General features: G+C 38.9%; 1 protein-coding gene across 1 annotated transcript; it reads left to right on the top strand.

Annotated features, from left to right (window-relative positions):
* Window positions 1–3,262: 3,262 nt before the first annotated feature.
* Window positions 3,263–13,141, top strand: LOC137949527 (protein CELLULOSE SYNTHASE INTERACTIVE 3-like). Its single transcript, XM_068795591.1, has 7 exons — window positions 3,263–3,718; window positions 4,146–4,233; window positions 4,487–7,556; window positions 8,268–10,812; window positions 11,347–11,801; window positions 12,288–12,404; window positions 12,520–13,141. The coding sequence occupies exons 2-7, from the start codon at window positions 4,172–4,174 to the stop codon at window positions 12,679–12,681; spliced, it is 6,411 nt and encodes a 2,136-aa protein (XP_068651692.1). The 5' UTR covers window positions 3,263–3,718; window positions 4,146–4,171; the 3' UTR covers window positions 12,682–13,141.
* Window positions 13,142–15,451: the final 2,310 nt, after the last annotated feature.

Genomic DNA, 15,451 nt, shown 5'->3' with positions numbered 1-15,451 from the left:
GGTTTTTTTTATCACTGATCTCTTATTTTAACCTTATTTTTTATTTTATTTCAAGTATAGACACAAACACTATGATTAATTTTTCAACTATTTTTCTGTCGAAGAAACACACAAAAAAAAAATCAATTAAAAGGAATTTTTTTCTATAGATAAAATTTTAATGAAAAATCATAAAAATATAATTTTTTTTCTATCATTTTGTTTTCCTTTAGCAGTAGAGACAATATTTAAGTGAACAAATTTAATTTTATGTTCCCCTTTGATTGTCAAGAACATTGTTTTCTGTCTGAATCCTTTTTCTCGACTCTCTTTGCGCAATAAAGTTTAACTATTCAACTTTGACGATTTTTCTATTTTTTAAATTTTCGTTGTTTACTCTTAGATTAATTTTTTTTAATAATTCATGTCAAATTTAAAAAATTCGCATTTTCTTTTTAAATTAAAATCCCAGTTTTAAAAAAAATTCAAACATTACTAAAATAAAAAATCTTCATATTTCCAATTAAAGGTACCTTAATTAAACTCATGAATGAGATCTTTTTCATGTAGGTCATCGATGGATTCTAGCCACAGAATCGACCCATCAATTACCTTTAGTTCCGATGTACTAGGATTTTTTTTTATTTTTTTTATTTTAACATATCTTGATTACCGATTTCAGATAATCCTTTAGGTATTTCTTCAATGCATTACTAATTTAAATAAGTGCATTTGATGCATTTGACTTTTCTTAGGTTTTTTGGTAGATCTTGTATTATGTACTCTACCTCTTATCAACATATAATGTGATGGCATGTAGTAGATAATAAATGAGGAATATCATATCTCATGTGGATGCACTTTGAATAAAGTGACTTATTTAAAGCAATGTTGATTTGGTGATCCAAATTCAAATGTTCCATGGAAAATTTTAGCTGATTATTTGACTTAACCATGACAAATATAACAAATATTTTCTACAGTTAATATCTCGAATCTAATTACCCAAATCCTATTTTTTTTTTTATGAAAATCAAAATTACCCTTGTTTTGTTTACTAAAAAAATAAAATTAAAGATAGCAGAAGAATTAGAAAAATTAGGTTGATTCCTGAACACACAATACCAACTAAGGGTTTTCTATAGTAAGTTAGTGAAAATTCTAAATGTCAACTGAACTAAACTGGACCGACTGGTTCAATCGGGTTGAACTTGAAGTAGACCTTTTTTTCGGTTCTCACATAAGGAAAACAATTTTTGGCTTAAAATATAAATATTAGCTGGTCGGTTTAGTCTAAACTTGAATGAGACCGATTAGTTCGGTCCAATTTTAATCATTTTCTTATGAAAAAATGGTGAATATTTTTTTTTTACTAGAGAAAAAATTCAAAGTCATAAAAAAATTATAGTTCTACTAAAGGAAGACCAATAATAAGAGAAAGAGAAAGAGAAAGAGCAAGAGAAAGAGAGAGAATAAGAAGGTGACCCAAAGGAAAGATAAAAAAAACTGGCCAGTTTAGTTTTAAAAATATGGTTCCCATTGTGTGAAATAGTAGTTGGGCAGTTGAATTCATCCTGAACATTTATTACCACTCTGTGACACTGCAACATCACAGGTTAAAAAAATTAAAAGAAAAGGATGCAGTGTTTTTGTCCTGACAAGGCTGGTTTTGCTCTTTAATTACGTCTCATGTGCACCGACCGCCCTTCAATCAAACTTGTTGGCCCTGCAGTTGCCAATCAAACGAAACCAATGGGAGGTCTTGGAGCTTTTAAGTCTTCTACTTCCAAGTGTCCATCCACGTCTCTTCCTCGTGTTTAAATTATAAAGAGACGGCTTCTATTTGGATCACGGGCGAGTTTGGCTCTGAGTTCAAATTTGAAATAAAACTCTGTTAAATATAACAAGTGAAACTCGAGATTTTTTTAGCTCTGACTTGTTAATATTTTTTTTTAATAAAAATACCTTTTATTCTAATTACTTATATCAATTCCCTCTTTAGTTGGTCGATTATTCAACCTTTTTAGGTCCCTTGTTAAACACCTAGTCAATATTACCCAAAAGATTGGTCTGTTAGGAGCGAAAGATATAGGTACTTAACCCAGGACCATAACATCATACTCCACCTTCGCGAGCCGATGACCACGGTGGCACAACGACACTGGCCCAACCCGGTGGCCTACTCTAGCGGCGGCCTACTCCTAGTGGCCATTTGCAATTCTCTAGGTCGCCCTTTTCGAACCTATCAGTTATTTTATTCCAGCCTTTGCGCGCCCTGAGACTCGAACTCGCGACGTGGGAGCCCGATCTGATACCAAATGTTAAACACCTAGCCAATACTACCCAAAAGACCGGCCTGTTAGGAGGAAGACATAAGTACTTAACCCAGGACTATAACATCCCTCAACATCTAGTAGAATAAATATTTTTGATGAAGATATTTGTTATTTCTTTCATGTCTATTAAACTGGTTATTATACATTAATATGCTCTATTACAAAGTCTTCGACCCCTCTATTATAACTTGTTGTTCATGGTATTAAGTTCATCGTAATATTCTCTTTATTTATTTTTATATTTTTATATTTTTATATTTTTGTAGTTTTAAATAGAGGTTTAGGACATGGGCCCACTTAGTGAAAAAGAAAAAGAGTATTTGATACAGTGGTTGATGCTTTTATCTTGATTGCTATGCTAATCATTCATAACTCGAAGTCGAAGATGGAACAGGTTTGAGCTTGATTCGGTTCGATGCGAGACATGGGCCCACTATCTTCCAAACAATAAAAAAAAAGAGTTTTTGATACAGTGGTAGATGCTTTTATCTTGATTGCTATGTTAATCATTCATAACTCGAACTCGTGTTTGAAGTATTTAGATCAAGTCAAGCTTGAACAGATACAGGTTTGAGCTTGATTCGGTTCGATGCGAGACATGGGCCCACTTAGTGAAAAAGAAAAAGAATATTTGACACGTGTAAGGGTAGAGGTTTTGTCCTGATCGTTCCGGCAATAGCCCACAAAGGCTGATGTGGCCCATGTGCATGGGGAGGACAGATGAAGACTTGAGAGAGGGTGGGTGGCGAGGTATTTATTGAGGCCCTGTCCAGTGCCCACCCACAATCACATCAGGTTAAAACCGTTTTGAAATGATACTTTTAATGGACTCGTAATCGATAATTAGGAACGTAATGACAGGAGAAACAGGTTGCAGTAAAAAGGAGAAAAAAGAGGCTTCTTTTTCTGTATCAATGTCCAGAATTTGGTCCTTTCGCCAACTCCTTTCTTCCCATTTTCTTCCGAATGGCCGTTAACGAAACGGAGAAAAGATTGAGAAACACAACTTCTTGCTTCTCTCTCTCTCTCCTCTATCCTCTTCAAGCACCCACCAGCAGGGATTAACGCGCTAATCTCGCTAGACATTTCTCGATCTTGAGGTTCCCCTGTTTCTAAATTCTTTTCTCTTTTCCCATTTCTGGCGTTGTTTCGGGGGTGATCCGATCATTTTAGCTTTACTTTCCGACTGGGCACTCGAGAAAATTTGACAATTTCGAAGCAGTTTCTGTGTTTTTTTTACCTCGAGAGATCCGGTTCCTCATTCCGCTTGTTTGCGCTCTTCTCGCTTGACTTCGATCTCTTTGGGGACTTGGATTCCCCAAGAGTGGTCGATGTCGAGGAACTAGAAGGGATTTTGCTGTAATTTGGAGAGGGAGTTCTTCGGCATTCGAATTTTCGCCTGGGTATGTATAATTCTTTCAAGTCTCTGTAGATTGAGTGTAATTAGCAATTTATACGACACGAAATCTCTTTCTATCTTTTTTTTTTTCTTTTTCTTTTCTTTCTTTCTTTTTTTCTTTTTTGAAGGCCCGCCTGCGTTTTGGTCTGTAGAGATTTGCTACATTTGTTTTAGAGTTAGCTTCTTGATTGTGAAGTCCGGGGGATTGAGATCTGTCAACGAGTAGCTTTATTTAATCAAAATTTTCTGTATAAGTTTGGTTCTTGTAAGCTTGGCCGCTCTACTCTTTTTTTATTTTGGGTAATATTTGTGAAATATATGTTCATGTAGATTTCTAAGTTACAATTTGAGCTTCAGAGTGCAGATGCTCCCTTTTCTGTTTTCTTAATATTAAACCTTTACATTGAATTGGTCACAATTTCGATCTGCAGGTTACGGCAAGCTAAGGTTGGTGCACATGTCAAAGCCTCCCTCCCCTGAATCTCGCGAGACCACTTCTTCATCCTCTTCTCGATCTAGGTAAGCTGTGCCCGCTGAGCTGTCATATTTACGTTACAATACCTTTCCTTCTTGAAATACCACCTGCGGATTCAAGTGATTTATGCCTTGGAAAAGGAAAAGAAGAAAAAAATAACAACAGGATTTTATTTGCTATAGGTGTAGTAAATTGGCATTCTGGCCATCGATCTAAGCTGCTGCTCAACCATTCACCAATTTGAACTGTTTAAATTTTAAATCAAATAGTGACAGAAGTTTCTGTGTAACTTTATAGGGAATCAAATGGAACAACAGAGATGGACGATCCAGAGAATACAATGGCAACTGTTGCTCACTTTGTGGAACAGTTGCATGCAAATATGTCCTCCCCCCATGAAAAAGAGCTGATCACAGCTCGTTTACTCAGCCTTGCTCGATCCAGGAAAGATGCTAGAAATCTTATTGGGTCTCACTCCCAGGCAATGCCATTGTTCATATCTATTCTCCGGAGCGGGACCTCCATTGCAAAAGTTAATGTTGCCATGACCTTAAGCGTTTTGTGCAAAGAAGAAGAAGACTTACGACTTAGGGTACTCTTGGGAGGATGCATACCTCCTTTGCTCTCTCTATTAAAATCTGATCAAACTGATGCCAGAAAGGCTGCTGCAGAGGCCATCTATGAGGTTTCTTCTGGTGGGTTGTCTGATGATCATGTTGGAATGAAGATATTTGTCACTGAAGGTGTGGTGCCAACCCTGTGGGAGCAGTTCAATCCAAAGGTCAAACAAGACAAAGTGGTTGAAGGATTTGTAACAGGAGCTTTGAGAAACCTTTGTGGTGATAAGGATGGATATTGGCGGGCCACCCTTGAAGCTGGAGGAGTGGATATTATTGTCGGTCTCTTGTCTTCTGATAATGCAGTTGCTCAGTCAAATGCTGCCTCCCTCTTGGCTCGTTTAATGTTGGCTTTTAGTGATAGTATTCCCAAAGTTATTGATGCTGGGGCTGTCAGTGCTCTTCTTTGCCTTGTGGGCCAGGAAAATGATATTTCTGTTCGTGCAAGTGCAGCTGATGCTTTGGAGAGCCTCTCTTCCAAGTTGTCTCAAGCTAAGAAAGCAGTTGTTGATGCAAATGGAATTCCTGTTTTGATAGGTGCAGTAGTTGCACCTTCTAAAGAATGTATGCAGGGTGAATCTGGTGAAGCACTTCAAGGTCATGCAATGCGTGCTTTAGCCAATATTTGTGGAGGAATTTCGGAGTTAATTATGTATCTCGGAGAATTATCTCAAGCTCCAAGGTTACTTGCTCCAGTCGCAGATATAATTGGAGCACTGGCATATTCTTTAATGGTTTATGAGCTCTCCTCTGACAAAGAAGAGCCCTTTAATGTGATAAAGATAGAAGATATTCTAGTAATGCTTTTGAAGCCTCGAGACAATAAGCATGTTCAAGATAGTGTGCTTGAGGCACTTGCAAGCCTCTATGCCAATCAATATCTTTCAAGGTATCTTGATCATGCAGAAGCCAAACGGGTTCTTATTGGTTTGATAACCATGGGTAGTGGGGATGTGCAGGAGCAGCTAATAAACTCATTTATAAGATTATGCTGCGATGGGGTTGGTCTTTGGGAGGCACTCAGGAAAAGGGAAGGAATTCAGTTGCTAATTTCATTACTGGGGCTATCAGGTGAACAACATCAAGAATATGCAGTTGCCTTGTTGGCGATCTTGACTGACCAAGTTGATGACTCCAAGTGGGCAATTACAGCTGCAGGTGGGATCCCTCCATTGGTACAGTTGTTGATGGGATCTCAGCAAGCACGAGAGGATGCCGCACATGTACTCTGGAATTTATGCTGCCACAGTGAAGATATTCGTGCATGTGTGGAGAGTGCAGGTGCCGTCCCTGCTCTCCTTTGGCTTCTTAAAAGTGGGGGCCCTAAGGGACAAAAGGCTTCAGCAAAGGCGCTTATGAAGCTTATCCGCTCTGCAGACTCTGCCACCGTAAACCAACTTTTAGTTTTGCTCCTGGGAGATACTCCTAGATCGAAAGCTTATATCATTTCTGTTCTGGGGCACGTGCTTACAACGGCTTCTCATGAAGACTTAGTGCAGAAAGGAGGGTTGGCAAATAAAGGACTAAGATCTCTGGTTCAGGTTCTTAACTCCTCAAATGAAGAAACTCAAGAGCATGCAGCTTCTGTCTTGGCTGATCTATTCAGCACAAGGCCAGATATCTGTAACAGCCTTGCAACTGATGAGATTGTTCATCCATGCATGAAACTTTTGGCCAGCAAAACTCAGGTTATTGCAACCCAATCTGCTCGGGCCTTGGGAGCTTTATCCCGCCCAACAAAGGCCAAGACAACCACTAAGATGCCTTATATTGCTGAAGGTGATGTCAAACCCTTAATCAAGTTGGCAAAGACTTCTTCCATTGATGCAGCTGAGACTGCTGTTGCTGCCTTGGCTAATCTTCTTTCAGACCCACAAATAGCTGGAGAAGCTCTTGCTGAGGATGTGGTCTCTGCTTTGACAAGAGTTTTAGGCGAAGGTTCTCTTGAGGGTAAGAAGAATGCTTCACGAGCTCTTCATCAACTGCTGAACTATTTTCCAGTGGGTGAAGTGCTTACAGGAAATGCACAGTGTCGATTTGCAGTCCTGGCACTCGTTGACTCTTTAAATGCCATGGATATGGAAGGAGCAGATTCATCTGATGCTTTAGAAGTGCTTTCCCTTTTGGTAAAAACAAAGCAAAGTGTGAACTTCACATACCCTCCTTGGACTGCCATTTCTGATGTTCCATCAAGCATGGAGCCGCTAGTTCGGTGCCTCGCTGATGGGACCCATCCTGCTCAAGACAAGGCTATAGAAATTCTTTCTCGGCTATGTGGTGAACAATCAGTACTACTAGGTGACCTCTTGGTTGGGCGTCCTGGCTGTATTGCTTCTCTTGCTAGTAGGGTTATGAGTTCCTCAAGTTTGGAGGTGAGAGTTGGTGGGGTGGCCCTGCTTGTCTGTGCAGCAAAAGAACACAGACAGAGGACAATTGATGTGCTAGATGGATCAGGGTTTTTGAAGCAGCTGATTTTTGCGCTGGTAGATATGGTGAAGCACCATTCAAACTCCAGAGGTTCAGAAATGGAAGTTAGAACCAGTAGAGGGTTTAGGGAGAAAAGTCTTTACCTTCTTGAAGGGGATGAGTTTGAGGTTCCAGATCCTGCAACTGTTCTTGGAGGAACTGTTGCCTTGTGGCTGCTATCACTTATTTCTTCTTCCCATGAGAAGAATAAAATTACTGTCATGGAAGCTGGTGGGCTTGAGGTCTTATCTGAAAAGTTTGCTAATTATGCTCTTGGTCCACAGGTACAGGATGTGTTTGTATTTTTACTTTTTTTTGTTTCAAATTACTTCATGCTTGATCTTTAAAGTTTTTGGCCCTTCTCATAGGTTTCTTGTTCTAAGATAGTACAAAACAGCCTGACTCTGCGTGCATTTGTTTGCTCTTGTCAAATTTTTTTTCTGTTGCTGTCATCATTGTTATCATGTTTTTAGTTGCATTAATAGGATTATTGTCACATGAGCAGACAAAATAACACAATAAAAAATCAAACAGCATGAAAAATGTTATTTTTCATTTCTAGGAACTCCATGGTGTCTACGGCTAGCATAATGCTGCACTTCTGTTTGAAAGGTATGTGCCCCGCAATTGATATGTGTTATTCTCCCAACAGTGGTTCAACATTCTTTGCAGATTAAATCTAAGTGGCATATGGCATTTTGTGATGCTGCTTTCACTATATTCTCTTTATACATCTGTTATCATTATACGGCAAGCAATTAAAAAGGACAGATTCATGCATGGGTTAACAAATTCTCCCTGAATAGCTATTTGTTTGTTAGCATTTCAGAGGGGAATTGCAGCTTTCTACTGTGGCAATTACTCACTTTATCTGGTTGGAGGGCTCCAATTGTTCAGTACTTCTGTCTGTTTCAAATATCTTCTCTCTCTCTCTCTCTCACACACACACACACACATCTGTTGGTTCTTAGCCCAGTGTCCTTTTTGGTTTACAGGCAGACTTTGAAGATACAGACGGAATATGGATTGATGCACTCCTCTTGGCCATTCTGTTTGGACATTGTGATGTGGTCTTATCACCTGCCACTATGCGAATAATACCTTCTCTTGCTTTCTTGCTCAAATCTGATGAAATTATTGATAGATACTTTGCTGCTCAAGCCATGGCAAGCCTTGTTTCTCACGGAAATAAAGCAATTCTTCTTGCTATTGCAAATTCAGGCGCAGTGGGAGGGCTCATAAGCCTTCTGGGCAATGTAGAAGCTGATATGCCTAACCTTATACGGTTATCTGATGAGTTCTCATTGGTCCGAAACCCTGATCAATTTGTCTTGGAAACTCTTTTCGAAATTGAAGATGTGAAAATGGGTTCAACCGCACGGAAGTCTATACCTCTTCTTGTGGATCTTCTGAGACCAATGCCTGATAGGCCTGGAGCACCACCAATTGCTCTTCGAGTTCTAATTCAGATAGCAGAAGGAAATGATGCAAACAAACACACCATGGCGGAAGCTGGGGCTCTTGATGCTTTGACTAAATATATGTCTTTGAGCCCACAAGATTCAACTGAAACGACGATATCAGATCTATTGAGAATCTTATTCAGCAATTCAGATCTGCTTCATCATGAAGCATGCTTGAGTTCTCTGAAACAACTTGTGGCAGTTCTACATCTGGGATCAAGAAGTGCCAGGTATAGTGCAGTACGTGCTCTAAATGAGCTTTTTGATGCTGAAAATATGAGAGATACTGAAATGGCTAGGCAAGCCATTCAACCATTGATTGATATGCTAAATGGAGGATCTGAGAGGGAGCAAGAGGCTGCTCTAGTTGCTTTAATCAAGTTGTCTTCTGGAAATGCTTCAAAGTCAATGGCTTTGACTGATGAGGGGGGAAACCCATTGGAGAGCCTTTATAAGATATTGTCATCGAATTCTTCTTTGCAACTAAAGAAAAATGCTGCCCAACTCTGCTACCTTCTGTTCGGTAACTTGAAGATAAGATCAGCCGCACTTGCCTCAGAGTTTATCCTGCCTCTTATCTCTCTAATGCGGTCCGATTCAAATGATTTGGTGGAATCTAGTGTGCAAGCTTTTGAAAGACTACTGGATGATGAACAGCATGCAGAGACTGCATCACATTATGAGGTGGTGGACCTTCTTGTTGGAATGGTTAGAGGGTCAAACCATTTACTTACAGAAGCCAGTGTCAATTCCCTTATAAAGTTGGGAAAAGATCGTCCACACTGCAAACTGGACATGGTCAAAGCAGGGGTCATTGATGATGCCCTTGAAATGCTTCCTTTGGTGCATGGTTCTGTATGTTCCTCAATTGCAGAATTACTTCGTATATTAACAAACAATAGTGGTATAGCCAAAAGCTCAGCTGCCGCTAAAGTGGTGGAACCCCTCTTCCTTGTGTTGCAACAGCCAGATTTCAGTATGTGGGGCCAGCAGAGTGCCTTGCAGGCCCTTGTAAATATTTTGGAGAAACCCCAGAGTCTCACAACATTGAAGCTCACTCCTAGCCAAGTGATTGAACCATTAATATCTTTTCTTGATTCTCCATCTCAAGCTATCCAACAACTAGGAACTGAACTTTTGTCACATCTTCTGGAACAAGAGCACTTCCAACAAGATATTACCACAAAAAATGCAGTGGTTCCTCTTGTACAGCTAGCAGGGATCAGGATACTGAATTTGCAACAAACAGCAATAAAAGCACTGGAGAGTATCTCCACAAGCTGGCCTGAGGCAGTTGCTGATGCAGGTGGGATATTTGAGCTCTCTAAGGTCCTCATCCAGGAGGATCCTCAACCACCTCACTCCTTGTGGGAGTCTGCTGCCCTTGTCCTCTCCAATGTGTTGCGATTTAATTCTGAGTATTACTTTAAAGTTCCCTTAGTGGTTCTTGTTAGAATGTTACATGCAGGCTCAGAAGGCACCATTTCAGTAGCCCTGGCCGCCCTGATTGTTCAAGAAAGAGGTGACACTTCCAGTGCAGTCCTGATGGCTGAAGCTGGTGCTATTGATGCATTAATTGCACTCTTGCGATCCCACCAATGTGAAGAAGCTGGTGGGAGACTACTGGAGGCCTTGTTTAATAACGTGAGAGTCCGGGAAATGAAAGTCTCCAAATATGCTATTGCACCTTTATCCCAGTATCTGTTGGACCCACTAACCAGGTCCCAACCTGCAAGATTATTAGCAGCCCTTGCACTTGGTGATCTTTTCCAACATGAGGGACTAGCAAGAGCCTCTGATTCAGTATCTGCATGTCGAGCACTAGTTAGTTTGCTTGAGGACCAACCAACAGAGGAAATGAAGATGGTGGCAATTTGTGCTTTACAGAATCTGGTCATGCACAGTAGGACAAATAGACGAGCTGTGGCAGAAGCTGGGGGCATTTTGGTAATTCAGGAATTCTTACTTTCTCCAAATTCAGAGGTTTCTGGGCAGGCTGCTTTGCTGATCAAGTTTCTTTTTTCAAATCACACTCTTCAAGAGTACGTATCAAATGAGCTCATCAGGTCTCTTACAGGTATGCTGACTGGAATCATGATACACTTTCCACTTTAGATCCATAAACGGGATGAATTTATTTTGAAGGACGCTAATGAGGAGTTGCAAGAAACTTTCAAATATTTTGGTGATAAGCATTGGATTGTCGATCCAATTCTCAAAAAGTGCAGGCAACACTTTCATGTACCATATGATACACCAATGCACCACAGAAAGTAGGCACACGCAGATAGCTAAAAAGCTGCAAAAAATCATTGACAACCTGCAGCCATCTCATTTATTATATGAAAAAGGCGAAAATTCATCCTTCAGAAAGTTATTACCTCTTTGTAAGGAGTTATGGGCTCACTGTTTCAATGCGGGCTGCACATATCTGATGTGGAACCCTTGCTCCACCAGAGCCTGCTATTTTAATTTGGGGTCTTTTCACAAGTTCAATGTCATCTTCTTTTTTATGTTATTCTTTTTAAGTTAATTAACAAAAATAGCTTAAAGCTACCTTCTCATAATGGATTGGGATTTGGATTACTCATCATGTTGCCTTGTCTTGCAGCTGCTTTGGAGAAGGAGTTGTGGGCCTCAGCTACCATCAATGAAGAAGTTTTAAGAACAATAAATGTGATATTTATGAACTTTTCCAAGTTGCACATGTCAGAAGCAGCCACGTTATGTATTCCACACTTGGTAGGGGCCCTCAAAGCTGGTAGTGAAGCAGCCCAGGAATCTGTATTGAACACACTATGCCTGTTGAAACACTCTTGGTCCACCATACCCATAGATATTGCTAAAGCACAAGCAATGATAGCTGCTGAAGCTATCCCAATACTTCAGTTATTAATGAGGACCTGCCCACCAAGTTTTCATGAAAGGGCTGAAAGTTTGTTGCACTGCTTACCAGGGTGCTTAACAGTGACGATTAAGCGAGGGAATAACTTGAAGCAAACCATGGGAAGCACAAATGCTTTTTGTCAGTTGACAATAGGGAATGGACCACCACGGCAGACAAAGGTAAAGCTGCATCTGAATCTGGCCCTAATGAAGCACTCTATTTTTGAAGCATTGTGCCAGATTCTATTTCATGTGATTGACCTAATCGATTTTTACCAAACAATCTCCAATGTGTATTTCTCAGCATCAAAGGAAGGCCTTCAAATATGCCATTGACATTTATGCGGATCAGTTAAATTGTTTTTCTTGTTTTCTGATGTCCAAAACATATCCTTTCTGAGACTTCGAATGAACTTGTCAAAAACTCTGTCAGAGTCAGGATCTGGATGGTCATTGTGACTCAGTGATCCAAAGAAGTTAAAAGAAGCATGTACTTGAGTATTGAAATGTGGAATACAGGACTCCTTGGAGGTGCCTTTTACCTATTATATGTGGAACCTCCACATACTGGCAGTTGTCTATTACAAGAACTAGTTAACTAGTTTGATGCACCTTGATTTGGTATTTGTCATTCACATTAATTTGGTATTGGACATTCTGTTTCAGGTGGTGAGTCACAGCACTAGTCCAGAATGGAAGGAGGGGTTTACATGGGCATTTGACGTACCACCTAAGGGACAAAAGCTTCACATCCTCTGCAAGAGCAAAAATACATTTGGAAAAGTATGTTAAGAAACAAGTGCACCTGATTTCAATTCCTAAGCTTGGGCATGCTACTTGGGCTATAATTTTCTTCCTCTAACACGATCAGTTGACCCACATTAATATTATCTTTCAGACAACTCTTGGAAGGGTGACGATTCAGATAGACAAGGTTGTAACCGAAGGTGTATACAGTGGCTTCTTCAGCCTTAACCATGACGGCAACCGGGATGGGTCATCTCGCACTCTTGAAATCGAGATTGTGTGGTCCAATAGAATATCAAATGAGAGTTTTTGAATTGATTTTCCTGGTTGGATATTCAAGTCCTGGAAAAAATCCTCTGTTCCTCTCTCTTAGCTCTTCTCAAAAGAGAATTGCACGAGACTGGACTATGGTAATGATGATCGTTCACGCGGTATACTCAGCTTCTGCTACTCTAGTCTCAAGTTGCTCGTCTTGTGATCGCCAGTTTTGTAGGTACGGAAGATGGTAAATGTGTAAATTCTTCTGAAGTTGCTGAGGTCAGACAGGTGGGTTAGGGAAGAGGAAGGATTGTAACTTTGTACAGATGAATCTGTAGTTTTTACCATTGGCTCAGGTTCTTTGTAATGGCGGCCCCCGGGGATTACAGGGGCCAGTCTAGCTTTTATACGTTTCTCTGTTGATTAATTTGTCTAAGTCTATTCAAATATAAAATTTGTAACGAAGACTCAAATCTAATTGATGCAAAATATAGAAGAAAAGAGTGATGCAAAAAGCAACTTCAGATATGCCCCTTCAATTCCTTTTTCACTAGCAAATACTAAGGATTATTTATGTGTGGAAAGATGGAGGCAAGGATTATTTGTGTGGAAAGATGGAGGCTAACCAGGTGAAGGATACAATTAATGTTTGTGTTCATATTGTTAAGTTGTATAGTCTAATTAACACCTACGTTGAGTCGGTACACAGATTGACTTTTATAGTAAGGTCGTTGTAGGGGGGGGGGGGGGGGGGGGGGGGGGCAGAGCTCCTGCCAGGTCCACGATATATTAATTGTTGTTTCATTAAGGGTAGTTTGGATATTTCACTCTTGTATTGTGGTTGCCTTAGTTTTCTTTCTATATTTGGGGACGTCACTGTTAGGGTTATAATCATTATTGAAAAGGATTATCAGTTGTGGCTGAGAAAGGTTAGAAAAGTGATTTCTCTTGAAAACTATTTCATCTTTATAGTGAATTACTGCAGCGGCGGAAGATAGGACATAGTCTCACCTTGAGGCGAACTTGTATATATCTTGTGATATTTTTTGTGTTTGTTTTTCTTCTTCTGCATTAATATTATTCTTCTCGTTAGTTTTGAATTAGAGCATCTAATTTCCAACACAAACCTTCCAAATACAAAGGGAGATGATCTATTTGTTCATTTTCTCATACATTCTCAATTAAGTGGAAACCCTTGCAATGTATAGTAAGAAAAAAAAAAGAAAAAAACAAGATAACCTTTTGACTAGTTTCTTGTGTTTGTGCCCAATGTTAAAAAAAACTGGCTGATTACAAACTCAGAGAGATGATCTAGTCCAATTCAATCTAGTTCAACTAGTTTTTAATGACATCATAGCTTGAAAAGTAAAATAAAAAGAAACATGTTTCTACCTGGAGAAGAAGTTTTTTCCTCATCAACGGAGATCCCTTCCATGTCAACCAATTAAAAAGAAGTCCCCTTAATGATCTCCGTTAACGAACGAGGCAATCTGTTCACAAGGGTTGGCCTGTCTGCACATTAAACGGGTAAATTCTTGTATAGGTAAACGTTCAGAGCTTAGACTACAACATGTAGAACAAGAGAAGACACCGTCAGGCACTCAACCATACAAGCATTCAATTCAATAATTAGATCTTGCCAGTACCCGGATCAATCAATGCGGCGGCCTCATGCATGTGGGGAACCGAGTCTTGAATTTTTTATTGTGTGAGAAAGCATCCAGCCTAGTTTATTCAAATCAAACTCCGGACTGGAAGGATATGTTTCATTTTTGTCAGTTTGCTTCCTATAAGAATATAATTCAAAATACATATAATTTATTCTTTTCTTCTTTGCCAATAACATCAATGGAAGGTCATTTTTTATTTATAATTTTTTAAAAAAATATTTGAATATAACACATTGAACTTTATAAAAATATTTGAAAATATAAAAATAGTATAAAAAATATTTTATACTTTATAGTAAGTTAAATATATTATAAAAATAAAAACTTAAAGAATTTTTACATTGTATCAATAGTCGTGTCACTATTGTTAATTTCTAGGATTCATACTCCTTGAGTGTTTGTTCGGAGAAAAGAGAGAAGAAGACTTGGAGAGCAACAATGAATTCATGTGAGAGAAGAAAGGGAGGAAGAATATAGATGTGTGAGACTTGTTGAGTGGATTAGGGCTTGAATGCTCACTCCCTCTAACATTGTTTATTTATAATCTCTAAGAAAAGAATAAAAGTACAAACAACCCCTAATAAGTAGGGAAATAATAGAAATATTACATTATACTTCCAACACTATTGACAACATTAGTTTGAAGATCTTCTAAAACATTGACATATTAATTGGTTTTAATCCTTTTTGCTTGATCAAATGAATTCTCCTGGGAACTTCACGATTTTTACAATATCATTTATTGATATTTCACCTTTACAATTTTTTTTTTCAGCCACACTATTTTGTTGTATCATTCCATTATCCTAGTAAAAGGATTGGAATTCTCTTAATATATATTCTTTTGCATTATATGACCGAAGAATATTTAAGGTGTATTAAACTGAGTAGAGATCATAACACAAAAGAATTTAAAAGTAGGTAATATCTCCGATCTATCTTTAAAGTAAAAATAGCCTAACAAATGTAATAAAATACTTTGAATGAGAAACATTGGAGATGTTTGAGGGTCCCTATGCATCAGTATGAAATAAAGAAAAAGGAACAATACCTATAGTTTCGCCTCGAGGGGAATAAGTACTCCGTTGGTGTTCACTCACTTGACAACTTTCACAATTCAAATGTGAATAAATTGTAATGATGGAAACATCTGTT

Source organism: Aristolochia californica, unplaced genomic scaffold (assembly GCF_029961685.1).
Source record: "Aristolochia californica isolate CCGP_79_NKW_82.1479 unplaced genomic scaffold, dmAriCali1.0.hap1 SCAF_14, whole genome shotgun sequence".
Lineage (NCBI taxonomy): Eukaryota > Viridiplantae > Streptophyta > Magnoliopsida > Piperales > Aristolochiaceae > Aristolochia > Aristolochia californica.
The sequence above is the reverse complement of the archived record's forward strand: the minus strand, read 5'-3'. Positions and strand labels throughout refer to the sequence as shown.